The 26,510-nt window shown below is 44.0% G+C and overlaps 4 protein-coding genes across 11 annotated transcripts in view; 2 read left to right on the top strand and 2 right to left on the bottom strand.

The window, feature by feature from the left end:
- The window catches only part of BRAF (B-Raf proto-oncogene, serine/threonine kinase), a 126,418-nt gene extending 116,844 nt beyond the window's left edge, over positions 1-9,574 (top strand). For all 8 annotated transcript variants that reach the window (XM_019666772.1, XM_019666774.1, XM_019666775.1 and 5 more), the window contains one exon: positions 2,462-9,574. In XM_019666772.1, the coding sequence (XP_019522317.1) occupies positions 2,462-2,484 (23 nt within the window). In that variant the 3' untranslated portion in view covers positions 2,485-9,574. The remainder of the gene's footprint in view (positions 1-2,461) is intronic.
- A 2,721-nt stretch (positions 9,575-12,295) lies between these two features.
- NDUFB2 (NADH:ubiquinone oxidoreductase subunit B2) lies at positions 12,296-17,882 on the bottom strand. The gene is made up of 4 exons (XM_019666757.1): positions 17,739-17,882; positions 15,278-15,422; positions 13,464-13,562; positions 12,296-12,379 (listed from the first exon to the last, which is right to left on the bottom strand). The coding sequence occupies exons 1-3, from the start codon at positions 17,831-17,833 to the stop codon at positions 13,488-13,490; spliced, it is 315 nt and encodes a 104-aa protein (XP_019522302.1). The 5' UTR covers positions 17,834-17,882; the 3' UTR covers positions 12,296-12,379; positions 13,464-13,487.
- Positions 17,883-17,952: 70 nt separating this feature from the next.
- DENND2A (DENN domain containing 2A) overlaps positions 17,953-26,510 on the top strand; it is a 112,391-nt gene continuing 103,833 nt past the window's right edge. Inside the window, exons 1-2 of the mRNA XM_019666777.1 lie at positions 17,953-18,040; positions 20,609-20,787. The gene's annotated coding sequence lies outside the window, so the exon portion shown is untranslated. The remainder of the gene's footprint in view (positions 18,041-20,608; positions 20,788-26,510) is intronic.
- ADCK2 (aarF domain containing kinase 2) overlaps positions 22,174-26,510 on the bottom strand; it is an 18,201-nt gene continuing 13,864 nt past the window's right edge. Inside the window, exons 5-8 of the mRNA XM_019666779.1 lie at positions 25,414-25,665; positions 23,911-24,039; positions 23,193-23,246; positions 22,174-22,599 (exon numbers count right to left, since the gene is read on the bottom strand). Of these exons, the coding sequence (XP_019522324.1) occupies positions 22,459-22,599; positions 23,193-23,246; positions 23,911-24,039; positions 25,414-25,665 (576 nt within the window). The 3' untranslated portion in view covers positions 22,174-22,458. The remainder of the gene's footprint in view (positions 22,600-23,192; positions 23,247-23,910; positions 24,040-25,413; positions 25,666-26,510) is intronic.

The following is a 26,510-nucleotide window of genomic DNA, read 5'->3' as shown; positions in this document are numbered from 1 at the left end:
AAAAAAAAAAAAAAAGGGCTGGCCAAGTGGCTCAGTTGGTTAAGAGCTCGCTCAAGAGTGTGAGCTCTGAGCAACAGGGTCACCGGTTTGATTCCCAACCCGAGCTGAGCTGCCACTGAGTTGCCAACAGGTGGCAGGATGGCTCAGCTTAAAAAAAAAAAAGTTTCATTTTGACCTGATTGATTTTTCAGTTAATAATTAATTAATATTCTGAGATTTTTCCCCAAAAAATCAGAGTTGCTGGGTATTTCACTTCAAATAACTTCACACAAGCAGAGTTGACTCTTCAAATAAAATAGGGTGGGAGGTGAGATAATAGAGATTTCCAGATATGCAAGAAGGAATAAGCAAGAAAAAATTTTTCTCCCCAAAAGCAGATCCATCACCTTAAATTTTTTCCTTAAATTTCTCCATGATTTCAGGGACATATTTAGAAAGAGTTTAAATTTTGATCCCTAAACTCTGAGTTCTGTCTTTGGTTTTTTTCCTGGAGCTGAAGTCTGATTATGAAAAGAATTGCATTCTCTTAGAAGCAGTAGACTCTGGTAGGGTGATCTTTAGTGTTTGCTTTATTGGTATTTCATTTGGACTTTGTTGGTAAGATTTTGTGCTTTGGGGGGCGGTTTTGGGTGTTTTTATTTTTAAGGCTAATATTCAAGTTTGTAGAGTAGAACACTGTTCAACAAAAATGGAGTGACTAATCGTAATAATGAATAAGACACACTGAAGATTTTTTTAAGTTATTTTTTAATGTGGTCTGTAAGATTTAGCTTAGAGTTTATCATTTTCTGATATTTTCTCACTAGATGAATTTTAGCCATTTTTTATAAAGATTTCTGTTAGGTAAATCCTGTTTTCACATTGGCTTCCTGATTTAATGAGATTTAGATTCTGCTAGATACAATGACTACATATCAGAATGTTGAAAATTGCTTTAAAGAAATGTATTAAAATACTAGAAAAAATAGTGTCCTTAGAGCCATAAGGTACTCAAACCATAAGCAAAGGTAATGAGAATGTTTATGTATTTCTAGTCCCTGTTAATGTAATGCTCTCCAAAGCCTTAGTAATTTGGCTATTTCTTTTTTTATCAGTGCCAAACTCCCTAGTCCTTTTAACTAGATAGGAGGTAATAATTCTTTTACCCTTCCTTGATCTTTTGACTCCTAATACCTTGGTTAAAAGTAATCCTTAGATGGAAAGAGATAGTATCACTATCTGCCCAATCAGTAGCTGTATTTGGAATGGGAAAACAAATAATCAGTTACTGAAGATTGTTTAGAGGCTTGTTACTTGTTAGACCCCCCTTTGGATTCCAGCTCTGTCCTTTTCTAGCTGTGAGATCTTGGGCAAGTTACTTAACCATCTGAACTCCAGCCTGCTCCTTTTTAAAATGAAGGGGAGCAATAGCACCTGCCTCAGAGTGATGAGGGTCAGATGTAAACATGTATGAAGTATTCGGTGAGGCACCTGGTATATAACAGGCATTCAAATAGTCACTATGTTGCCAACATACAATCTGAGGGCTCAGGTCAGCCAATCATTAGCAATCCGTTGTTTGCTGGGACATGCCACTGTTCTCTAGTAAACAGAATGTGACAGCAATCAGCAAATGAATAGGCTATTCCTAGATTAAATAGAGTATTCATATAAAAGATTGCTTGAATCCTCATCAGAATCTGCTGTTACTAAAAGATGTTGTTAAGTTTAACTGAATTCTGATAGATGTCGATTGTTAACCAACCCCCAGAAATTAACTATAGTGTATACAGTAAGAGGAACAGACCGCTAATTACAAGTAGAAGCTGTGGACGAAGTGATAGGTGAGAGATAATGGCATAAAGCCCCCAAATTCAGTAAGCTGAAGGAGTGTTGGACCTCAAACGGACTTTGTGGTTTAAAGAATTCCTGATACTGAGAATAATACTCAGTGACATGTGCCTAAATGTAATTTTTTGGCAGTTTAAAAGGAGAAATGAACTAGAAAATGAAGGGTCTGGATTTTCTTCCCTTCTGTGAAATATGTAATGTAGACAAATCATTTGACCTTTTAATTTTCTCATTCTCCCTTCCTAACAGTAGCATTTTAATAATGAAAATGAGTTGCTAATTCAGGGGAATGTATTCTACAAACCAACCTTACTATTTTTCAATCAGTTTCTGAGATGTGTTGTTCATTGGAACTGCTTTTAGCTTGATTAGAACCATAGCATGTAAAACCCAACTAGGAAATTCTCTGCAGATTTGACGTTTAATTGATATAACCGAACCATTGACTACATACTATATAAGTTGTCTTCTTTCATGAGCTTCAGCCTTTTTGCTTTTTATATTAGTGATGATATTGCTACAATAGATTTGTAATACATAGTCAGTCACCTTTCAGTGAGGTTTCAATGAACTTTTCTGTCTCTAGCTTATTTAACTTGTTTTAAAATTAGCTCTTGTCCTCCCTCTACAGGAGAATTTGCAGCCTTCAAGTAGCCACATCATCATGGCAGCATCTACTCTTATTTCTTAAGTCTTGTGTTCGTACAATTTGTTAACATCAAAACACAGTTCTGTTCCTCAGATCTTTTTTTTAAAGATACAAAATTTTCAATGCATAAGCTGGTGTGGAACAGAATGGAATTTCCCATCCAAGAAAAGAGGGAAGAATGTTTTAGGAACCAGAATTCCCTGCTGCCAGTGTTTCTTCAGCACAAACACCACGAGTCTGCCCACTCCCAGGAAGAAAGAGAAGATACCCTGAGTTCTGACCTTTTGACGGTCAGGCATGATGGAAAGAAACTGCTGCTACAGCTTGGGAGATTTGCTATGGAAGGTCTGCCGGCCAACTTTGCTCTTCTAACCACCAGACCAGTATGTGGCTGATCACCTGATGGGGCAGCTGCAATCACCAAGCACCGTTCTCTTTCCTGTTCTGGGATTTTGTTGTGGGCTCTTTCCCTAGCCACCCCCGGTGAATTTCCGAGGGATGGAACAAAAATGCAGCATGCCCTGTCTGCTTGGCGCATGTTCAGTCCTTGAGGACTTTTTATCAAAATGAAGCTATTGTGTTTAAATGGAGGAGGAAGGGAGAAGGAGCCCCGTGTGGTGCAGAGGAAAAGGGAATGCTGCATCTTTTTCCTGCCCTCCTGGGTTTCTGGCCTTTCCTTGCTCACTGAGGGTGTCTGCCTAACCAAGCAGGCTGGGACGTGCTGGCACACGTGGTCTTCTTTTCTCATTGGGTCCAGCAATGGAGAGACGTGTTTGGGGATTTTTTATTTTTCCCCTCCACAATATAGCAGGTTCTCAGGAAAATCTTCCTCCTAAGCTCTTCCAGTCACCAAGTACTTAGGTGGCTACTTTGTCCAGGGCACAAAAATGCCATGGCGGTTATCTGATGAAATACAAAACTCGCTTGAGAACAGTTTTGAATGTGAGACATTTATGTAATTAAATGTAAGGTACAAGTTTTAATTTCTGAGTTTCTTCTATTTTTATTAAAAAGAAAGTAATTTTCAGATTTAATCGAATTGGAATAAAATAATACTTCCCACCAGAATTATATATCCTGGAAAATTGTATTTTTGTTATATAAACAACTTGCAAAGAAAAATCATGATCCTTTTCTCTACCTAAATACGGGGAGCCTTAGCATAATGACGAATATTTATAATTTTTAAATTAATGGTACTTGCTGGATCCACACTAACATCTTGGCTAATATCTCATTGTTTTTTCCAACTTACTCCTACACTACATCCTACACCCTCTTTCTAGTCTTTTATCTAGAAGATGCAACCTCAAATAAAATCGGTGGTGTCTCCATTCATTCTCCTCCTTCCTTTTTTCCCAAGCCTGGTCTTCAAAAGGTTGGGTCATTTGGCAGCTGAGTCCCCTGGGCAGAGAACAGAGCAGTTTTAGGTGAATTGGGACTGAGGGAGGGTGTGTGAAGCCGAACCTCAGCCGTTTTAATAGAAAGAGCTGCCTTGGTATTAAGAACCTCATTCTTTGTCTTTGTATAAATGGAAACTCTCACCTGGTCATAGCGTCCTGTATCACTCTTTACTGAAGGGTGATGGAAGTCACAGGAATGGCGAAGAAAGTGACTCTGGACATATTAATGGCAAATACCTCCCCGTCTCTTACCAGGATTTAGGAATGTAAATCAAGTCACATGCACTTAGTTAGGCCAACCAAGCTATGTAGGCGAGGATCTGAAAGAAATTAGACAAGACCTATGAAATACACCATGGAATTAGAAAATGTCGTTTAAAAATTTAAAACTGTAGCTCACCCTGCTATCTTTCAGTCTCCTAAAGCTCCCTACCATTGATGATTTTCAGAGGAAGGCCTACCGAAAATTCCATGGACTTGTAAAAGGTTGTCTCAGGAAAATGGAAAATACACCGAAGTTATTAGTGAATTTGAAAAGCAGTGTGTTCTTAAGTCTTAATGAGCAGAGCAGCATCTTAACCAAATTCAGAAATTGCAAAGGTGGAAAGTGTTCATGCTGATTCGAAGAGCAGCCTGGGTTCCTAATGCTGCCTCACTTGTAAACGCATTGTTTCTTTTTCGTTTACGATGTGTCCCCATAGACGCTTTTGAACATCTTTGTGTTCCCTTTGTGTTCCCTCTCCCGAGATGGCAGAGGGCTGGGCTTGAGCAGTAGGCACGTCCTGCTGAGCAGGTAGAGCCCGCTCGCAGGTCCACCTCGGCTGCAGGAGCCAGCACAGGCGCTAGCTGTGGAGGAAGCTTAGAGTGGAGGTTTCAAAGCAAAATTCAAGGTGATACGCTTTTTTCTTCCCTTTCTTTTTCAAATAGGTTGCCATCTCATTTGAAAAGGGGGAACAGACTTGATCTCAGATGAAGCTGTGCCCAGAAGCCAGGCTCAAGGTACCCTTGAGAGATTTTTAAAGAGCCCTTAAAAATTAAGATTTGAAAAATGTCCCTTTTCTTCCCTTTTCCATTAAATAGTTTTTTCTCTAGTTTACAATTGACATAAAAAAGCGGGGTTTCCTATGAGTTTCACTTACTTTATTTTTTGATGCTGAACTACAGATTGACTTGTTGAGCTCCTAAGAAATACAAGGAAGACCTCCTTGTTTGTGCAAAGCACTTTATGAGTAAGTTGTATATATAGTATGTGGCTGCTTCACTGATTCTCCTGTATGGCTGTAATTATCTGTCTTTCCCGTAAAGTGGCTGCAGTGCCTTCTGTAGTGTATTTTAGGTGAGGAGAGTTGACACCTTCTGAAAATGTTGAGAGCAACCATTAAAGATGGTTTTAAAAGATGTAGTATTCCTGATGGACTTTTCATCATTAAACTACAGCCCAGGGTCTAGACTTTTGCCACTGAAATAATATTGACCAAAAAGTAGTTTATAAAAGGGATTTGGGAATAGAAAATCCAATGTGATTCTTTGCAATTATGTGTACCTTAAAAGAGGATTCTATCTAGCTGTCAAATTCTGGTTCCTGGACACCCATCCCTGATTGTACCAGAGATCTGGTAGGACATCCTAGAAGATAAAATCCCACATAAAGTCTGTGCTATATTCACGTTGGTGTTGGAGAAGAAAGAGCATTATAGTTAGTTATAAAGAAATAATGCAAGACGTCAATGCTGTCAACCTTAAACTGTAAATATTTCCCAGATTCTCACTGGGTGTGGTCACAGCGCCTATCATATGATGTTAGCTTTCACTCACCAGGCAGCTAGCTGCCCCTCCCACACACACTCCTTCCAGCCTCCTGCAGACCTCATCTAGCTTAAGTTTGCAACATTGCAGAGTTCAGGTGACCTCTTCAAAAAACTACCTCCTCAGAATGAGGTAATGAATAGTTATTTATTTTAAAATATGAAAAGTCAGGAGCTCTAGAACATGATGATGTAGGATTTTAACTGTTGTGTGTACACTTGTATTTGAGCGCTCTCATGTTGTCCTAAAGGGCATTAGACTTTTAAGCAGTAATACTGAAAAATGTAGCTCAGAGTGTCTGAATGTTGTAGCAAGTGGTGCCAGAACCTGTTTAGGGGTACATTTCAAAATCTTAACCTTAAGTCAGTTGCATGAGATTAAAAAATTATGGTATCACTCCACTGACAATGATTAAATTTTAGTTTTTAGTGGGCTTGGCAAGACAGTCCATCTTCATAATGAGTTAGCCACAGTTTTGTCACATGCACAGATACTCCTATAGAGAGACCTGCCCAGCTAAGAGGGTAGAGAATGAGTCCCCATTTTGCAAGATTCTCTTCTTTGTTCAAGTTGGCATTGTTAGTGCTAGAATAGCAGCACCTTGAGACTAACAGATTCCAACCATTAGGGTATTAAAAACAAAAAAACACGTAGCCAGACATGGAAGGTTTACTGTATGAACAGGAAATAGCTTACAGATTGTCCATTGAAATGGCGTAGGTGAGGCTCTAGAAAAATACCTTGATAATTTGCCAAATGATCTTACTGTGCCTTCATGATGCAATAAAAAAGCTAAAATTTTAGCAGAAATCAGTGATTTGTGAAGAGAGCAGCCACTCTGGTCTGACTCAGTTGTGTTAATATTTTTTAGAGTGCAATTTAGACTGCAAAGATAAATGCACTAAAGAGTTTATAGCCAAAATCACATTTTAAAAAAATGAAAAAAAACACACGTAAATTTTCAGTGAACAAAATTATTTTTTTAAAGCACATAATCCCTAGTATAGTCAGATGTATTTATCACATAGAGCAAATAGGTTGAAATTATAGTTCAGTGACATTTCTAGAGAAACTTTTTCTACTCCCATAGGTTCTTCAAAGCATGGAACTTTTATATAACAGAAATGTTGGACAGACATTTTAAGAAGTTGCTGTAGTTTAGGGTTGAAGTATGGTATGCTGGGCAGCAATCGTGTGTATTAACTTAGGAAGGGGAAGGAAATTCAAATACGGGACAGAATGTGATTTTATCAGTTTCTAGAGTACTGCTGCCAACCAAGACACTGATTTTTCAGAGTTTGAAATGGAAACTCGCCTCCCAGGACTGGTTGGCCGATTCCGCAGGCCTGTGCTGCTAATGCTGTTTGGGGTGCTATGGGGACAGGTGGGGTGTCCGGGGTGGGGGGGTATGAGGAGCTCTTATAAAGGGGCATTATTGGACTAGTGAATGGCCTGGCCAGTGGATGTGGACTGGACACACTCCCTGCTATGCCTCTTGTATCTTGCTTCATTCCTCACCACCCCAAAGAGGCAGTGTAGTCTTCAGCGAGGTCTCTAGATGTTTGCGAAGGCGTGTCACCATGCGTGTGGGTCGTGGAGCACCCAGGAGCACAGTAGCACCTCTGCCTGGTTGGCACACTGGCCAGCGGAGAATGTGGTGCCCTTGGATTCATGCTCCATGTTGCTAGCTCTGGTAACACTGAAAACAGCAGAAAGGGTTTTGTTTTATATCCATACACTAGACAGGAAGCTTTGTTTTGTTCTTTTCAGATAACTTATTTTTACTTCTGTTTGGGCAAAGACATTTAAATGGAAATTCAGTCTTATAGAAGGTAATTCACAGTTTCTATTGGGTATTTTTAGGGTAGAAGAGGACAGAAACTTCAATTGAGGTAACAGTGCTTTATTTAAAACTGCATGGGGACAGTTGGTCCCCACCTCAAAAGAATGTTTCAGTACAACTTTTATTTCAGCATCACAACTTCAATTGTTAATTTAGGTTTAATTACTACATCAGTTTCATTAAAACATTTAATTTTTTTAGCTGTTTTGACTAATTACAGTGATATAAGCAATTGTGCATGAGGACACAATGTACCTATTTTTTTGTGGTGCATTTGTTTTTGAAGAATTCTATAGATTGAAGTACTCTTTGAAAACAATGAACTGAAACATGTTCATTCATGTTAGTATCCAAGAAAAAAAAACAAAAACAATTTGTGCAAACCATCCGTGTCTCCTGGCAATGAGCGCGTTGCCCAGCCCCCGTGAGCGGCAGGTTCTCATCAGTGTGTCTGTGGAGGGATTGGGCCTGAGGCCCACATAGGAGAGGCGGCCGCGGACGGTTCCGTGTACAGGGGTAGAGATGGGGATTGTGAGTGAGTTGCTTAGTGCCAGTTTTCTTTTGAAAATTGTGTTGCATTTGTGCGTTAAGCTTTTTTAACCCATGTGTGTTCTGGTGGAGTATGAGTTACATAGGAGGACACGTCAGACTAAACGAAGCCACAGAGCTCACAAACTAGGCACAAATATAGAGAAAATGGACCAAATAGAACGGGGGAGGGTGTGGGAGTAAGTCTGAGGGTAGGGAAAAATGGACATGAGAGTGGGAAATAAACCATAATTATCTGAAATAAAATGTAAGAGTGCAATAAGTGTGCTTTTTATCCTAAGCTGTGAACGGTTTTTGAAAAAAATCATTCCTTCTACATTTGTGTATGTTCCGTAGCTGATTTCAAACTAGCTATGTGAACATAATGCCTTTTATTCACGTTCATTACCAACGTAAGTGGCTAACCTTTATGTCTTATCTTCATGTTGTGTTAGTTTACATACAGAGGTGTATGTGCTGTACCCTTTTCCCTCCGTCATTTGAAAATGCATTCATCGGGTCCTCTGTTTCCTTAGGCCATGCTACACGTTACAGTCTCCTTTGGGCCTTCATGTCGCCCAATGTGGGGACCGTCATGGTCACCCATTTCTGTGGTAGCCTCATTTGTCGGTGGTCCACTCTGACCCTTTCCTCACTCAGCATTTGCTGTTTCTCCTGAAATGGGAGCGTACAGCTGATCAGGGGGTTGAATTTGATTGTTGACTGACATGTTCCTTTGACTTGTAGTCAGTAGTTGTGACTGCTCTTTGGTTTGGACCAAGAAAAAGGAAATCACCCCCCTTCTCATTTATTTGTTGGTTTGAGGACAATTCTTCTCTAAGGGAGGGGAAAGGGAGACCCGTCATGTTTTCACTGAGGCGAATTAATGGCGCCTGGTTCACTGCTCCAAACCTTAGGGCAAGTCTCACACATTCCTCTCCTCTTTTGCTGCCAAAGGTTCGGGGTTAATTCACTTCAGTTCCACTCAAGCATTGAAGAGGTTCTCATGGAGTCTGGGGTGTGCCCAGTGAAAAGATGGGGACTTTTTAATTGTCCACAGACCTCTCTATATCTGCTTTGCAAAAATTACTATGGAGTAACTATTTTTAAAGCTTATTTTTCAATTCATAAAAAAAAGACATTTATTTTCAGTCAAATGGATGGTGTCTCCCCTCTTGTTCCTTAATCCTCAGTGTTTGCTTGAATTTTTTTCCCCCCCAATTCTTCCCTACACCTACTTCTTGATACTTTGGTTCTCTTTCCTGCTCAGGTCCCTTCATTTGTACTTTGGAATTTTTCTCATGTAAATTTGTACAATGGAAAATATTGTTCAGTTTGGATAGAAAGCATGAAGAATTAAATAAAAAGATAGATGAAATTCAGATTGAAGAAATTTATTTCTGTGTAAAGTTATTTAAAAAACTCTGTATTATATAAAAGGCAAAAAAGTTCTATGTACTTGATGTGAATATGCGAATACTGCTATAATAAAGATTGACTGCATGGAGAAGTCTTTATCAAGATTGTTTTTCTAGCACTATCACATTCAATGATGGAAGTAGTCAGGATTTTGACAGTCCTGCAGGCAATGGAGACTGGGAAATGTACGTTCGTGCACAATGTCCATTACAGCTCGGTGGGTAGAAGTTACAGGAGAAGTCATTTTAAAGTAAGTTGTCAAGATGAGTGCCTGCTGCATTGTACCTACCTACACTGATGTCGTGGTGACAGTCTCGTGTCCACTGTTGATGACCCGCAAGTAGTTTATGACACTGTGACCTGACTGCCCCCTTCCAGGGGCTCAGTTGAAGTCCATGCCGTCATTGAGTCATTTAAGGAGTCTGTCTAGAGAAGTTCCCCTTAAAATTGTGTCTATCGAAGTTTTTTGACACAACTTGCAATAATACATTCTTTGTAGGAACACAGACTGTGCACAAACGTGTATTTGCAAGTAGGCACACATAGTTTTTACTTCATTTTTGTAAGATGCTGGCTACCCCAAAGAGTTGATCTTGTGCATCCAATGTCAATACCTGAAGACTAAAAGATACCTAGAGTATCTTCAAACTATGTGTAATTGCTGGGCAGTTCCCAGAAGGAAGGTAAACACTTTCGAAACTTCACCTGGAAACTTATGTTTGAGAACACTGTAAAGGCACAGATCCCTCAAGAGGGCCCATATTTGAGGAATCTGGCTTCTGGTCCTCATGCCCTTGCAGCTAACCATGAATTGCCGACCAGACTTAACATATTTTCTCTGAACTGCCGTTTTCTCATCCGGGAAATGGAATTTTGTAATACAAACATTTTAGAAACTCACTTTCTAAATGACCTTCATACATGATTACAACAGAGTAACTGTGACCTTATTTTTAAAGAATATATTATTCTATAAGAGGTTTTCCTGAAAATTTAGCCCAGAATTGTGAATGCTTTCGTTATTTGATAAAATTCTATTATCAGGAACCCTACCACACTAGCTATTTCAAATTTTTATCAGAAGCTATGATCACTGGACCTAGTGTGTAGGTTATATAGTTGTCCTAGACATGTAAAATAGAGAATTCTTGAAGATAATCTGGTCTGACTCCCCTAGCAGTTACTGAATATGAAGCCCCAAGGATGATTTGCCTGGGCTCATGTAGCCAGGACTCACAGTCAGGACCTTTGTTTCCAAGATTGACACTGGGGCCAGCCGAATGGCTCAGTTGGTTAAGTGCTCGCTCAAGTGTGAGCGCTGAGCAACAGGGTTGCCGGTTCGATTCCTGGCCCAAGCTGAGCTGCCAATAGGTAGCAAGATGGCTCAGCTTAAAAAAAAAAAAAAAAAAGACTGACACTGTACTTTGTATAATTTTGCTGTGGTCATAAGGCCAACAGTAAAATTTGGTGTTGAGTTCATGACAGCCTGTGGCTAGATATGGATGCTGCACGAGGCCTACTCCACTTGGCCGTTGTCATCACTAATCAGGCAAGCCTCTGTTCATGGAGTTGACAGAGGGCAGCGTTTCCGCTTCCTCCACTGCAGTTATTCCGATGACACCCTTTGTCAGCCAGAGGCTGCTCAGTGCATTTAACATGTATCTAAGCCTGCCCCCGTGACCTATACCCTCACCTACTCCCAAACTCACCTGCCAGAACCCCGCTGGCCTTTCAGTTCCAAACACGGAGATTTTGGTCCCACCCTAGACTTTGGTCCTTGCTGTCCCTGGTCCCGAGCGCCTTCTTTCCTCACACACTCACACAATCTGTTCTTCCTGCTTGTTCAGGTTTCAGCTCAAGTGCCTTCCCTGTCCACCCAAAACCACCCATCTCTAGCACATCACCCAATGCCATTTCCTTCAGAGCACTTAGTAAACCTTACTGTCTTCCCTTCCTAAAATCTAAGTTCTCTGTGCATCTTACCTGTCTTGTGTAGTATTGTATTCCCAATGCCTACATGGTCAAAAACCTAAATTACGGGCCAGCCGAGTGGCTCAGTTGGTTAAAAGCTCACTCAAGAGCGCGAGCTCTGAGCAACAGCAGTTTGATGCCCGGCCCGAGTTGAGCTGCCAACAGGTGGCAGGATGGCTCAGCTAAAAAACAAACAAAGACCTAAATTACAAATACGAATCGTTATGCTTCTAGGCAAATCATTACACATTCTCTACTGCAGACTTTATCTGTGGATAGAGGAAAATTCTGTCCCACCTACTCAGAACTGGGATGCTACAGACAGCTGGAAAGCACTCTGAAACAAATTTTATAAGTAGAATATCCTATTTCCTCGTCTCCATTCCTAACATTCCTAGTTAGTGTCTCATGAGTTCCACAAACGGCCCCTCAACACAGTGCCTAACCCACAAGAGATACTTAAACACAATAAATGGACTGCCCTGAACTCTAAGCTCTGCATACTCGGGGCAGGAATACACTGGCAGTAGAGAGATGGCAGGAGTTTGCTCATGAATTGTCACTATATGGATGACCTAGATGTTAGCCAAGGAGGCAGGCAGTATGACACTGTAGTTATGTGTGGGGCTGACCCAATGTCACCACTCAGTGTGAGACCCTCAGCAAGTTATTTCATCCCCTTGAGCTTCTATGTCCTCACTGATAAGTGGAGCTAATGGTCATCTGCGCCATGGGATAGCCAGGGGGACCCCCTGGAAGGGGCTCTACCAGGTAGCAGAGCAGCTGGGAGCACAGGGAATAATCCAGAAAGGGGAGTTGTCATGAGCACAAACATCCATAACTCAGTTCCTCATTCTCGACCAAAACTTTAATTTACAACTTTAATATACAATGTGAAGTCCATCATGTCTTGACAGTCTCATCTGGTTCCTGCAGGAAAAGAAAAGTAGAAAGCTTTGAGTCCTCTTATTTTCAATAATTCACAATTCTGTTCACTCAGTTATCGAGCACCCACGGAGCACCAGTCACGTAAGTAGCCTTGAAGAGGAGGGAAGTGAAATCACCTTGCTCAGTCGAGTTACTAAAACAAAAGGATGATGCTTGTGTAGGGGGAGTATTGGGAAACTGGTAGGATAGGAAGAGGTTGGTGCTGGCAGGCACGTTAACACGGTGGGAGCAGGCGGCCTGCTACGACTGGCCATAACAAAGCCAGACACACGACAAGCTGTAAAACTGCCTGCCCTTTGGTGACATTTTTTCCCATCCCTCTCTTCCCTACATACCCCCCAAAACTGCTGTAACTTCCATGTCAATGAGCTACTTCTAATGAATAATAAAGGCAATACTAATAATATGACTTGAGAGGGATATTCAACTATCACTTAATGCTTCCTATCTTTTAAAACAATTTCCAAGGCATTTTGAAGGATGGCAATTATAATTGTGCAATGATTAGTTTAAAAACATGTAAAACCCAAATGTCTGAACCCGAGGGGATTGGTAGGGAAAGCAACTCCTCCTCGTACCTTCCTTTTGAAAGAAGAAAAACTGACTTCCTGACATGAAAAATGAAAGGGTCATAACCTTCTACTGTTTAAAGAATTTCCATGCAATTCCATATCATAACATTCCCATATGCATTGCCATGTAAATGCTAAGGGTAGATCACTAGTATTTATGCAACTACAAACACACTGTAAGCTCCTATGTGTCTTGTCCACCCCTGTAATCCCTGTGCAGTTGGTACTTTGATGGATAAATGGAACCCTAAATTGTAGCATAACGTAAGAAAAGAGAACTTTGAAAACATACAATGAAAAGGAAGATAGGACCAGAGGGCAGGGAGCAAATTTGACAATAATAAAGGTAGAAATTAGACACATGATACAGATGATTGTTCTTCATGCTGTTAGAAAATGCACTGTTTCTTCATGACCATCATAGATACAAAGTCAAAATATGTCTACTGACAAAAAGTAAACATAACTTTAAAAGGAATTTGGGGCATACTGACTTGTAAAGAGTTGAGTCTGCACTTTCAGTCCTCATCATCAGGAAGGATACCTAATTCTTCATCAGTCCACTGGGAAGGATCTGGATATGAAAAGTGACCCTGGTGACATCATTAAAAAAAAAAAAAAAAAGTCAAGAATCTATACTCCACACAATCACATTTAAAAAGAAATGTTGGAACAGGAAAAAAAAATGTCATAAGACTCATATACACGGCCCTTGACATACCACAGTAACAAATTCTACTACTTCAACTACTTGATGGTCCAACTGTTCTTCAGTCTGCTCAACGTAAGCTGTGGCCTGCACTTGAAAAGCCTGCCTGTTCTAAAGTTCCCAACCTGAGCCAGGATTTGAGAATGTGTTTGTGATGGAGGGCAGCAGGGATGGAGGCAAGAGATATCAAAGATACCCCACATCTCAACAATGTCGTGAAGCCCTGGCAAAACACAATGACTTGTCTCAAATTGTCCTGTCATTCCTGCTGGGAGATCTAGGAGCATCAGGTGGCCTCATTCATCTTCGACCCTGACCTAAGGCTGCACTATCGTCTCAGCTGACCTACAGTGAGATAGGTGTCTCCATGCTGCCAGCTCCTTACTGGGCAACAAGGGCACAGAGAAGTTCTTAGAGAAACGGGCTATTGATCAACCTGATGCTTCTAAAGCTGGTACGCTGTTTAAATGTAACATGTTTTTCCTACCCTAAAAACAAAACCAAATTTACTAAAATTCAAGGTATTCTGCATCAACAGGCACAGATTTTAGTGGCTTAACGCCGTCATCTCCTACTAGAGAACAGGGTCTGTACAAATGTGATAAAAGCTCAGTTGAGGCTAATGATGTGTTAGAAAGTCACCAGTAACTAACTTCCCTCCTCACAACAAATTAGCCCATGTCTGTCCCACCCCAACCTGGCTGCCTTGGACTTCTGGACAGACTAGATGACATTCATCACTTAAAGGATTTAAGTGTAAAACTTAACCCACCAATGAACACCTAGTTCAGAAGGAGAAGGATTAGTTTCTAGTCTCCCTCCAAATATGGCAAACTAACAGAAACGTTAAGACATGGACCACCTCCATGTGCATCCTTGAGTTCGAAAGGTGAGACATAGTAAGTTTCATTACCTACAGGATTCCTGCACACACACAGGACAACATGGTGAAGGGACATAACAGTTGTCCCCCCTTGTCCATGTGGGATAGGTTTCAAGTCCCCTAGTGGATGGCTAAAATTAAGGCTACTACTAATCCCTACAAATACCCTTTTTCCTATACATACTCGTACATACCTTTTCACTTAAAGGAAGCACTTTACAGCTTCTCTGTGGCATATCCCAATTGCCAGCATCACTACTCTTGCATTTTGGGGCTGTTATTAAGTAAAATAGTGGTGACTTGAACACAAGCACTGTGATACTCTGACAGTCGCTCTGATAACCAAGATGGCTGCTAAGTGATTAACAGACAGGAAGTGTATATATACAGCGTGGAGACGCTGGACAAAGGGATGGTTCACATCCCGGCTGATATGGAGCGAGACAGTGTGAGATTTCATCACACTACTCAGAATGGTGCACAATTTAAAACACATGAACTGTTTATTTCTGGAATTCTCCATTTAATATTTTTGGACCAAGGTTAACCCGTATAACTAAAACCGAGGAAAGTAAAACCACGGGTAAGGGAGGGGACTACTGTATCCAGATAGAAAAACAGTCCACAAACAGACAAAAAAAAAAAAAAAAAAAAAGCTAAACAATTACTATTTCTCCCTCCCCCCACCCCCAGAAAAGAGAATGTTCCACACGCACCAGCACAGCATCCGAGTCATGCCAGAAGCGCCAGAGGATCCAGAACCACATGGTTCCGCTGAAGAACTCGGCCTGGATCACCTGGGACCTGGTGAGCTGGGGGAACTGTCGGTACCGGGGCCCAATGTGCACACCGCCACCAGCACTACGGGAAAAACGGAAAAGGTCAGGCACCCTCCTACATCTTCAAGGTATTAAGTCATCCAAAACTATGACCTACATCCAGAAACCAAACATTTCTCCTCTCCTCCATGAAATCCAGAATGATCAAGAGCTCCACAACCCCTCAAAATACTCGCTTTTTATAAGCTTGCTTTAAACTTGTGTAGCAGCAAAAACTAACCTGAACTGACAAGAGGCTGTGGTTTTCCTTTAGTGAATATTCTTGTATCTTGCACCAGGAAATATAGAACGTGTAGATAATGGGGAGAGTTTTGGTTAAGGGATGGTGAACCTATATAGTAGTAGGTTACTACCTTATCAGAAAAACAAGAAAGCAAATTAATTTTGTTCTATTGAGCCATCTATTTCAAGGGCAAATTGTGTCCTCTGCTGTATTATTAAAACAATCTTCATTAAAAGATCACTATATGGGGGCCAGCTGAGTGGCGCGTTGATTAAGACCTGGCTTGGGACGCCAGAGGGCCCCAGTTTGGATCCCACATATGAGGGCCAGTGGCACTGCCCTCCACAGCTAAGATGCTGAACAACAGCTCAACCTGGAGCTGGGCTGCCGTGATTCGCCGGCGACGGCGTAGGCTGCAGCCCCTGTGGCAGTGGGTTGCCATGGGCTACCGTGTGTAGCCAGCAGCCAGCGTGAGCGGCCAGCAGCCGCAGTGAGCGGCCGTCCAGAAGCAGGCGACTGATCTGCCTCGCCCGGGAAGAGCGCAATGATGGTGCCAACTTGGGCCAGTGAAGCAACGTCCTCCACAACTAGACTGAAGAACAAGAGGACAGCAACTTGTCTGTTCCCCTTCCCCCAATTCCCCAATAAAAATCTTTAAAAAAAAAAAAAGATCACTATATGGGAAAGAGGACTTATCCTTTTTAATAAGCTAATAATAGCTATGAACACAGCAAAGAGCCTTAAAGAGTAAGTTGGATTAAGTTTTTTATTTTTGTTTTTTCCTTTGTTGACAAGCTGTGGGATACAATCCATAAGGGCTGTACTCAGCAGATGGATTATTATACACTGAGTCTAATTTAAATAATATAATTTGTACTTAATGGGGCTCTTTTCAAGTCCTATTCAGCAGCTATGCCTATGCCCCTCCACAGAAATGGATATAGAAACTTAAAGAGAATTCCTATGTAAAATGTGTAAGAATCAGCTTGTAAAACAATGTTCTTTTGCACAGCACAGAAATGAATACTTGTACAAAACTGGACTAAAATGTGTAGATTTGTACACTTTAATATTTCTATGGTTCTTGATAACATATTACCTAGTACTTTTTTTTCTCTCACTGTAAAATATTAAGTTACGATTTACTCAGTGTCTATGTGTCAGGCACCATGTCCTAAGCATTTTATATGCATTATTTAATTTTCATAACCATCTTGAGAGCGAGATCCTATGGTTATTAATGTTTATAGATCTGGACACTGGAGTACTATTCGGTGGCAAAGCCTAAACTCCTAAATATTGCCCATAAACAAACACTAATAATTTTCTCATTTTATGAATCAAAGACACAACTCCTAATTACAAATCCTATCAGAATGATAAAACCAACATTACTACACTGAAGTGATAAAATTCCACTTTTATGTAAAATATTTATCCAATATAGAATACTTTTCTTTGGAAAGCTCCACATAAAATATTAACTCATTAGCTATGGGTTGTATAAGAGGTGGTTTTTATTCTTTTTTGCATACGTGTGTATATGCATAAATATGTGTATTTTTTTAACAAGGCTCCATCAAGCATCACTGCTTTACAACCTAAACAAAATATCATACTGTTTCTGTAATGCCATCATATTGGCAATTCTATTTAACAGTATTTACTCAGGATCTATCTATGAATATAGATGCTGCACCATTAAAACCATGGGGGCGGGGGGGGGTTCCTAGGCCGGGACCGCCCTCGCCTCCCCAACCCCTCTCGCTTCCAGAAAAGCTCCAGCTTGTTTCCACATCCAACTGTGAATTTCCCGAGGGCAGGCTCCCCCTGGTGCAGGGATAGCCCGACACCCAGGAGTTAATACCTGCCTGGCGAAGAATCTCCCCCAGCCCCCACGGTACCCCGCTTTCCCAGACCCCTCCGCGTCGCGGAGCGGGAGGAAGGCACCGCCCCACGCGCGGTCGGACTACAAATCCCACCATGCTTCGGGGTGAAGGTCGCCTCAGGGAACCGAGTCCGTCCCAGGCGCCCGGCGTCAAGGTGAGGGCGTCTGGGAGACTGGCGCTTTGCATTAGAAGCAGGCGAAGATCCCACCCCGCAGGCGACACTCACTGACGGACTCCTCCGCCTCCAGCCTCGCGGGCGCAGAGGCCTCTGAAGAGGCGGCCTCCACCGCGAAAACGCGCCAGCCGCGTCAGAGCAGACATGCCAGTCCACGTCCCTGCAGTGGTCCCCCAGGCCCCACCCCCGGCTGCACGTCACTTCCCCCCGACGCCCCGCCCCGGACGTCAGCGGCGCCGCCCTACTTCCAGAATATGACGTCTGCGGGGGCGGGAAGCAGCGGTGCTCGTCTCAAAGTAGCATCTCGTTCCCTACCTGCGCACAGAGGGACCCGGCGTGTCGCGGCTGCGATGGTGAGGAGGCGCTTTCCGAAAAGCGAACGGTGTCGTCGGCCTTTGGCGTTGCTAAGTGACGGCCCTGATGTGCTCTGCTGGGCGGAGCCACGCGCTTCGCCCTGGAGAAGGGCGAACGAGGCCTCGGGAAGTGAGGTGGGGTCACCCTAGGGGCCCGGCCCCGACGCCCCGCTTCCAAAGCGCCTCTTAGTAACGCTGGAGCCTGAACTCGCTCCTCCCCACCTATGCTGATCGAGGTGGCGTTTGCACACCCGGACCTGCCACTCTGTCTGCTCCTGAATTAACTGCCTTACAGACACCCTCTAGGCTGCCAAACCCTTTGTGAACCAGTGGTCCTTCCCAATGCTAGTCCTTTGAATTGTTTTCTCCCGCAAGAGGCTCGCAGCGGTATCTCCAAGTCTCGCTTGGTTTATTGTTCTGCAAACTTGAACTTGACCAGCTGCAGCCAGTAGTTCCCAAATATCAATACATGAACTAGTGGTATCAAAGTCCCTTGAAGAGCCCGACCCCAGATATTCTGATTAAGTCTTTAGCACGTCCTCCAGTTTATGCAGTGTTTCTAATTCCTTGATTCCCCAGCCAGACCTGGCTTCTTAGCTTTTGTCTCTTAATAGTGCCTTTTATTAAATCCTGGATGAACTCCACGCTCCTCTAAACGCCCCCTTCCCAAATTTTTAGGAACTCCACCTACGGACTGTAATTCTAAGCACCTGCAGGTTTGATTCAATCATAAATTTAGCCTCCCTGCCTTACACCTTGGCGATTTCAATTTGAAATGGATCACTTGCAGAGCACCGAAGATTTCACATTCAGCCACAAACATTAAAATGGGATATTTATGGAGAGAAATATAGACCTGAATTTAGGGACTTGAGTGCATTTGAGTATAGCTTTGAATAAAACTTCTGTGCCAAAATATGGTCCTCCATGTGCCCTGTAATAGGAAACCTCTCTCCCTGGAGATAGGCCAGTGTAAAGCTTATGATTGCTCAGCTGCACCACATCCTTCTGAACAGTCTATTGTTTGACCCTCTGGCCCTGTAGGATTCTCTCCCCTGTCCTCCTGCCCTCCTAACCTCTAAGTATATAAATTATAGAAAAAAACAAAACAAAAACCCCACTATTTTCTGGATGAAAGTTGACTTTCCCATTGATGTACAACAGTGTGGCCATATCTGGGCTACCATTCACCACTTACCCTTTGTGAAAGGTACAAACCACTAAGATAGGAAGTTCATGAATCCGGAAGACAGGGCTTGCCATTCTTCCTAGGGGAACTCGCTGCCCAAGCTATACAGCTGCCTTGCTCCCAGCAAAGAACAATGCTGTAATTCCAAAGCCACACACAAAAGGCACAGCTTAAACAAAAAAGAGCATTGAACTTGGAGTCTGAAGATCTATCTGGAGTTCAGACCTCAGCTCTGCCACTTATTAGCTCTATGAATGTGGACAAGTCACTTTGCTTCTCTGAATGTCTGTGGCCCTCATCCGAATTTGAGTCATTTAAGACAGTACCTGGCCCACAGCATGTACAGGGGAAATTTTTAGTCCTGTATTATACCTCCCTTTCCTGGTAGCGAAAGCTATTCAGATGAACTAAAATTCACTCACCCTCCCCATCTTTCTTGCTGAATTACAAAACAAAACGTTTTAACTTCAATGCTTGCTTGTATTGGGTTGTCGGAAAAGTCATGACATATTTTTTCTCTGTTTTTCACTGCAAAAATGCGTCATGACTTTTCTGACAAGCCAATAGTTAAAGTAATATTGATCTATAGACTATGTGTGGGGTCCTTAGCTTTAATGTTTTACATCACAAATTCTGACTTTTTTACTATAAAAAGTTTATGGTCCCACTTGATAAACTATTTTGACTACGTAGCAGTGACACATTTTGTTTTGCAGACATGCGTTAAGAACCCCAAGGGCAGAGATTCCTTACTGCCTTTTGCAGGTTGCACGGTGGCCCTCTTTTTGGGTCTCAGATGAGCACCCTCTTTGAATGGATGCATTTTAGAAGATGAGGGAGAGGATGCCAAACATTGGCACTGAGCTTGCAGCTTCTCAATGCAAACCAAATTACCAAATGTTGACAGACTGTGAGGACAAATTCTAAATGACCTGGCATAGGGCATCTAACCCCAAATCAAGAACCTATTTTATACCTGGAACTAGAAAACAAAGCAAGAGGATAAGGGAAAAACATTGTTCACAAGATTTCATGTTTAATTTCCTACTCTTAAAGGCTTGCTTAATCTCGCTTTCTTGGAAAGAGAAAGTCTTGGAAAGAAGAAAGGAACTCATCCTTTCAGTGGTTTTAGTAACACTGAATTGAACCTGTACTTTTTATTAATACTTTAGACGGGATCGAGCTGTGATCTCTCTTCAGGGGAAATACCATGCTGCCATTTTCTCCACTTAGACCCAAGAAAGTAGCCTTTTCTCCTTCTTAAGAAGATGACTTTATAAATCAAATTTAGCAATTTTTTTTAGATACTTGTTTTAAAATTCAGCAGATCACCTATATTAAAGCACATCTGTTAACCATTTTTCTCCTCTTTGATACAGCCTCTGTTCATTTTCTGTTGCTGCTATCACTGCTCCTGAGGAACCGAAGCCCTCAGTCCAACAGCCCATGAGGAACTGAATTGTGCCAACAGCCACACGAGTGAGCTTGGCATCAGACCCACCCCTGTGGAGCCTCAGGATGCTTCCAGCCTGTGTGAGACCCTGAACAGAGGAGCTGGGTAAGCTGCACCCAGATTTCTGACCTGCAGACAGTGAGATAATAAGTGTCATTCTAAGCCATACTTTTGGGGGTGGTTTGTATGCAGTGACAGGTAACTCATACATACTACAGATGACTTGACGAAATCCATTGGCTGTGAGGAAAGGCTTGGTGGTGATGGTGATACTCAGGAAGGTACCTGCTCTGTTGGTGCCCCCTCTGTTGCCCCACAGTGTAAGCGTATATGCACTTGGCACAGGGGGGCCCCCGTGTGTCTGGCTGGTGTGCCATGAGGAGGGAGCTGAACAGCACCACTGCTCCCCACCCCCCAGCTACCTGGAGCCACCCCAGTCCCTCACTGCCCGATTAGAATGCCCTCCCTTCAAGACTTAGGAAGTAAAAATAACATCCCCACCCCTCTGAAAAGAACTGCACCAAAGGTGCCTCTGTCCAACGAAACCTTATTTGCTCCCTAAAAGGAACTTTATCCTTGAGAAGGAGAGAATGGAAGAATCTAGTCCTGTGCCCAGAGCGGGGCTTTCAGAGAGCAGGAAGGCTTGACCTTCCACTCACTGTCTAAAGCAGTGGTCTCCAAAACAAGCAAGAGAATCCACTGGGATGTGGCAGAAAATACTACTTTTATTTAGAAAAACAAGAAATCAAGCTTTACTAATACCCACTCTACAAACTAAACCTGGGATTCTCTTAGTCCATGTGGGCCAGCCACATGTCAGGTCAGCCTTGAGAGAACATCCGTGGGTGAGCCCAGCACGGAGGGGCACGCAGTGGCCTGCCGTAATTCACTGCTGGAGTGTCCCGGTGCTACTGCAGATGTCAAGCCCTGGTTAAGAGGCTGTGCTGATTACATTATCTATATGTTAATATTAAGCACAATTAGCCCTGGACAAATGGACAAAGGGCCTGAACAGTGCTCAGAGAAAGCAGTCTAAACACGAATATGCAAGCACAGGGGAGCTGTAAGGAAAGAACAGAGCTGATTCTGCTCCTCTCCCTCATATGTCAGCCACATTAATCACTGCTTTTCTTTTTCACCTTGCAATAAAATTTAACAAGAAGTCAGCAAAATGTTTTTAAAATTATAAAGAAAATAATGTGAAGTATAGTGAAATTTGCCCTAAGTGTATAGTGTGCCTTCAAGAGATTTGCTAGTGGAAATAATCACCTGCGTAAAATTTATAAATGAAGTATACATGTATGTGTACATAAATATATTCAACTTGGCAAGGGTACATACAAAAGAATTGGAAGCCATGGGACTACAGGATCCTGTGACATTTTCTAACCTAATTATCAGCGTCTAGGACATTTTCTAACCTAATTATCAGCATCCTGACCCACCTGATCAGGGAGAACAGAGGATTAAGAAGACAAGAGAGAAAAACAAGAAAACAAAATAACTAAGTTTATTCATGCTCCTCCACAGAACAGTTTCCCTGAAACAGAGTCTCCCACCAGCTTCTACAAATGAATGGATAGCACCCTTCCCTCCCTTGACTTCCCCAAATAACCCAAAGCTGGTAAAACAGACGCCTGAAGCCAAATCAGGATGAAAAGCGATGGTATGCCCTCCGCACAGCCCAATTTGAAAATGTTCAAGCTGCCGCAAGAGAGGCTGTCATGAGTGGCCTTCAGTTCTGAAAGAAGGCCCACTGCGTGCCCCTTGCCACCGTCAGGGAGGGGACACTAGTCCTTTCAGAAGGAAAGGCTTTGCTGCCTCCAGGATGTCCAGTTTGGGGTCCAGGGAGCGGCCAAGCCCCTCCAGCACCATGATGGCAAACACAATTGAGGCAAAGTTGCTTTCAAGCTTTACCTGAAACAGAAGAAAAGTGGTTCTTTCCAAAGCCCACTGACACAGAGAGAGTTCTAGGTAACCCTGTCGCTATCTGCTCTCGGCCTCTTATACCTGCCAAATGGCTGCCTTTTCCATGCGGTGTTGCATTGTCAGATTGCAGATCCTCCAGAGAACCAACGGGAAAGGCCATCTTCAGACAAGTCTTCCCCACCCTCAACTTGTACGGTTGGCTGGCACCATTACTTTGAGGACCACACTCCGTCACAAGGAGCCAGAGCCCAGGCAAAGGCTAAGGGGAAGAACCATGAGGCCACCTCCCTCCAAGGGACAAGGACAGGAAGAAGAGGCCACACAGCCCTATTTTTCACAGCTACTTAAGTATCACAGCTACTTAGATGGCATAGGCTGACAGATACACAGACTAACAGTGACAAAGGAAGAGCCTGCTATACCGAGTCAGGACACAGAAAGAGCTCTCTTTACGCAAATCATTGGTATGAAAGATGTTTTGAAAATCGAGGCCTCACATAAGAGGGGTACCTCTCACCACTCTGTGGCCACCCACTGGCTTCCCCAGGGCCCGCCCCTCCAGCCTGAGCAGAGGGCCTCACCTTGTGAGTCATCAGTAACTTAAAGACATTCGAGAGAAGGCTGGAAACTTGAAGCTGGAAAAGAGAATAAAGCTGACTGCAGAGAGTGCAGAGCCCCCAGGAGCGGCTTCTCTCCCTCTCAGGTCCCTGTCCCAACCCCCCATCCAACACCACACACACACACACACACACACACACACACACACGCACGCACGCACGCAAGTGAGTGGAAAGGGACTGTCGACAAACTCCAGAGGAACTGCACATGCACGAGCCCAACTCCCATCTCGAGTCTGAGTGCAGAGACCCCTTCCAGGGGACAGGCCTGGAGGCCCAGCTACCCCTGTGTGTGTGTCGACTCCCAGCACACATATAATAAAAACCACATCTGAGTAAGGAAGATGGGCAGTGCCGGGGTACCAGCTGCTTCTCCTCACTGCCAGTGTAGACCGTGAACTTGGGGAGAAGACGGTCAGGTTTGTTAGGGAAGGGGGGGACACTATAAAATGTCACTTTCCCAGCAGCCACCCCAGAGAACCACTCTTGGAAGCCACAGATCTCAGCGGCCCTCCTTCCACCGGGAAGATATGGGCAAAGGAAAGGTTTGCTCTTCATCTGCCTTAAAACTCACTCCCCCTCGAGACGTCTCCCCATGAAGAGGTTTCCTTCAATCTAGGGTGTGCTTTGTCCAAGGACAAGGGAAATACACAGGCCCCTGCCCCTCGAGCGGGCTGCTCACCTTTTCCAGGGTGATGGTGTTCTTCCTGGCCTGGGTCACCAGTGTGGCCATCTCAACCTTGAACCTCTCCACGTCCCTGCACTCGCTGGCCCGAGCGTGATGCAGGATGAGCTCAGCCACTCTTTGGCCCTGAAAGATGCAAAAGAAAAGAAACGTGGTAGAGTCAGGAGGGCAGATACTCTGCCCAAACTTCTTCATGTCCAAGTTGCTTCCATCTAATTCTTCTACCTTCCTGCTTTTGGCCACCCATCCTTTGTAATTCTGCACCTCCAGAATACCTGGTAATTGACACTCATTTGAAGTCTGTCTTGGTCAGTGGGATCTTACCTGTGCTTAGCGCAGTCAGGGCAAGGCGTTGCACTGTCCCCTTTGCCCTCCAGGGCCACCCAGGGCACAGCCTCAAAGCCAGTGTCCTGCTACGCATACTTCTCGCAAGCACTGCTCACCAACCAGCCTGGCCCCAGAGCCACCAAGACCTTCCAGGAGGCTGGACCAGCTACTCTCCTCATGGGCTGTCTCCCTGCCCCAGCAGAGTCCCCTCCTCACAGCTGACCCAGCCTCTGCTTTCCAGCCATCTCGCCTCACCTCTGCCCAGGACACCCTCTGACCACAGCGTCCATGGTCTCCCTGAACACCTGCCTGCCCTGGTGGGCATTGCTAATGCGTTTCCACCTTCCGCAGCACTGCCCCGGGAGCCACGCTCTCTCTCCTTGGGCTGTGCCCTTCCTCCTCTGCCCAAACCTGTGCTGGGGAACGCCCCCACCCACCCACCACTGCACCCAGTGTTTAACCCGCTCCCAGGGGACACTTCTAAACTGGCTCAGGCTCAAGCCTTTGCTCCCTCAGAATTTCCCTGAGCAGAGACTCCCTGAATTTCGCCTTTTTTTTTAGCAGCTCACTCTTTCCCAGGGTCTTTCTTGCTGGAGAATTTGGTACCAGCCACCCAGAGAGTTTTTTCATCGTCACTTTGATGTAGCCCTAAGTTGACTCCATAGAGGCTTTGCTGAATCCCTTTCTCTAAATAATAATTCTCAGCCTCTGGAGCCCCTCAGAATCACGGGGTAGGGGATTAAAAACCACCCACGCTCCCCCACACCAGAGGTTCCAACATGTCTCCCTGCACTTGGAGAATAAGTTCTCTGTGCTGCTGCTTGTCACCGACGCTCCACATCACGGCAGATGGCACAGAGGAGGCAGCCGTTATTTAGTCAGGGAGCCGGCCGTCCTAGTCCCCTCTGTACAAGTGCAGAAGAAGGAAGAGAAACCACCACCACCCGACGACGTTTGGGAAGGAGGCGTTTCTTGCCATCCCAAACCATGAGCTGCTTGAAACTGGCGTCAGCCGTGGGCACCGGCACATTCTGACTAAAGACCCCTGACGTCCCATCAGGGACCTCCCCTGGCAAACAGGCATTTACCAGAATGACGAAGGCCAAGGACCCCTGAAGTACCCAAGAGCGTAAAAGATTTGGGCCCAACTCCTGAGGGCCTAGCGGGTCTCACCTGCCCCATTGCGACGGCTGTGAAGACTGCCCGGAAGTTCCTCAGGTCAGCGGCCTGCAGCTTGGCCACGATGCCAGCATCCAGAAGCACCAGGCACAGCGGGCACTGGGCAGGCGTCACAGCCACCACCAGCGTGTCACAGACGTCCACATGCTGCAGCTGCGCCTCTTGGCCCTTGGAAAGACCGTCAGCACCCTGGACCAGGATGTTCCCGGGGTGAAGGTCCGCATGGACGAAGTTGTCCACAAATATCTGGAAAGAGATGAGCGCTTTCAAGGCGATGTCAGCCCTCACCACCCCATCACCACCAGGCCACATGCGGAAGAAGCTTCCAGTGTGACGGTATGTTCCCAGTGATCAATTACGATGGCAGAGAAGCATGCATTTTATACGGCCTCATTGTTTGATGTCATCAGCTCAGAATTTGTACAGGGACAGGCCAGGTTGATGGTTTCAAGAGAAAAGTTATTCTCAAAGTCAAGAGCATTAAAAAAGATTATAGGGAACATGAAAAATCAAAGATCAAACTGCAATTCAAAAGACTTATTTTTACTCTGATTTGAACAATTAATATTCAGATTAAAAAGAACTAATCATTGTTTAAAGGTTTTCCCCAAACCTCTCTGTTCTTAAAATTCACGGAACTTCCTTTCTTTCAAAATATTACATAAATCAGATTTCTCCTGTCCATACAGTGACATCTAACAATGATAGTGACAACTGCCTACTGCCACACACAATCGAGTAGGCAAGGAGAAATGGCTTTGGACCTGCCAAGCAAGAAAGAAAGCCCCAGGGACTGTGACAGACAGGAAGCCAGGTGTGACTTTGTGGAACAGAAATCTGCCTCCCATGAAAGGTCATCTCGGTACTCAGAGAAATCACCGGCAAGCCTCCTACAAGGACAAGGAGGAGAGACCTGGTACAGAGGTGCAGTGGTACAGAGGTGCAGTGGTGCTGAGGTGCAGTGGTGCAGAGGTGCAGTGGTGCAGAGGTGCAGTAGTGCTGAGGTGCAGTGGTGCTGAGGTGCAGAGGTGCAGTGGTGCTGATGTGCAGTGGTACAGAGGTGCAGTGATGCAGAGTTCCAGTGGTGCTGA

Source organism: Hipposideros armiger, unplaced genomic scaffold (genome assembly GCF_001890085.2).
Source record: "Hipposideros armiger isolate ML-2016 unplaced genomic scaffold, ASM189008v1 scaffold_478, whole genome shotgun sequence".
NCBI lineage: Eukaryota > Metazoa > Chordata > Mammalia > Chiroptera > Hipposideridae > Hipposideros > Hipposideros armiger.
Note: the sequence above shows the minus strand (reverse complement) of the source record. Positions and strands in the feature narration are given on the sequence as shown.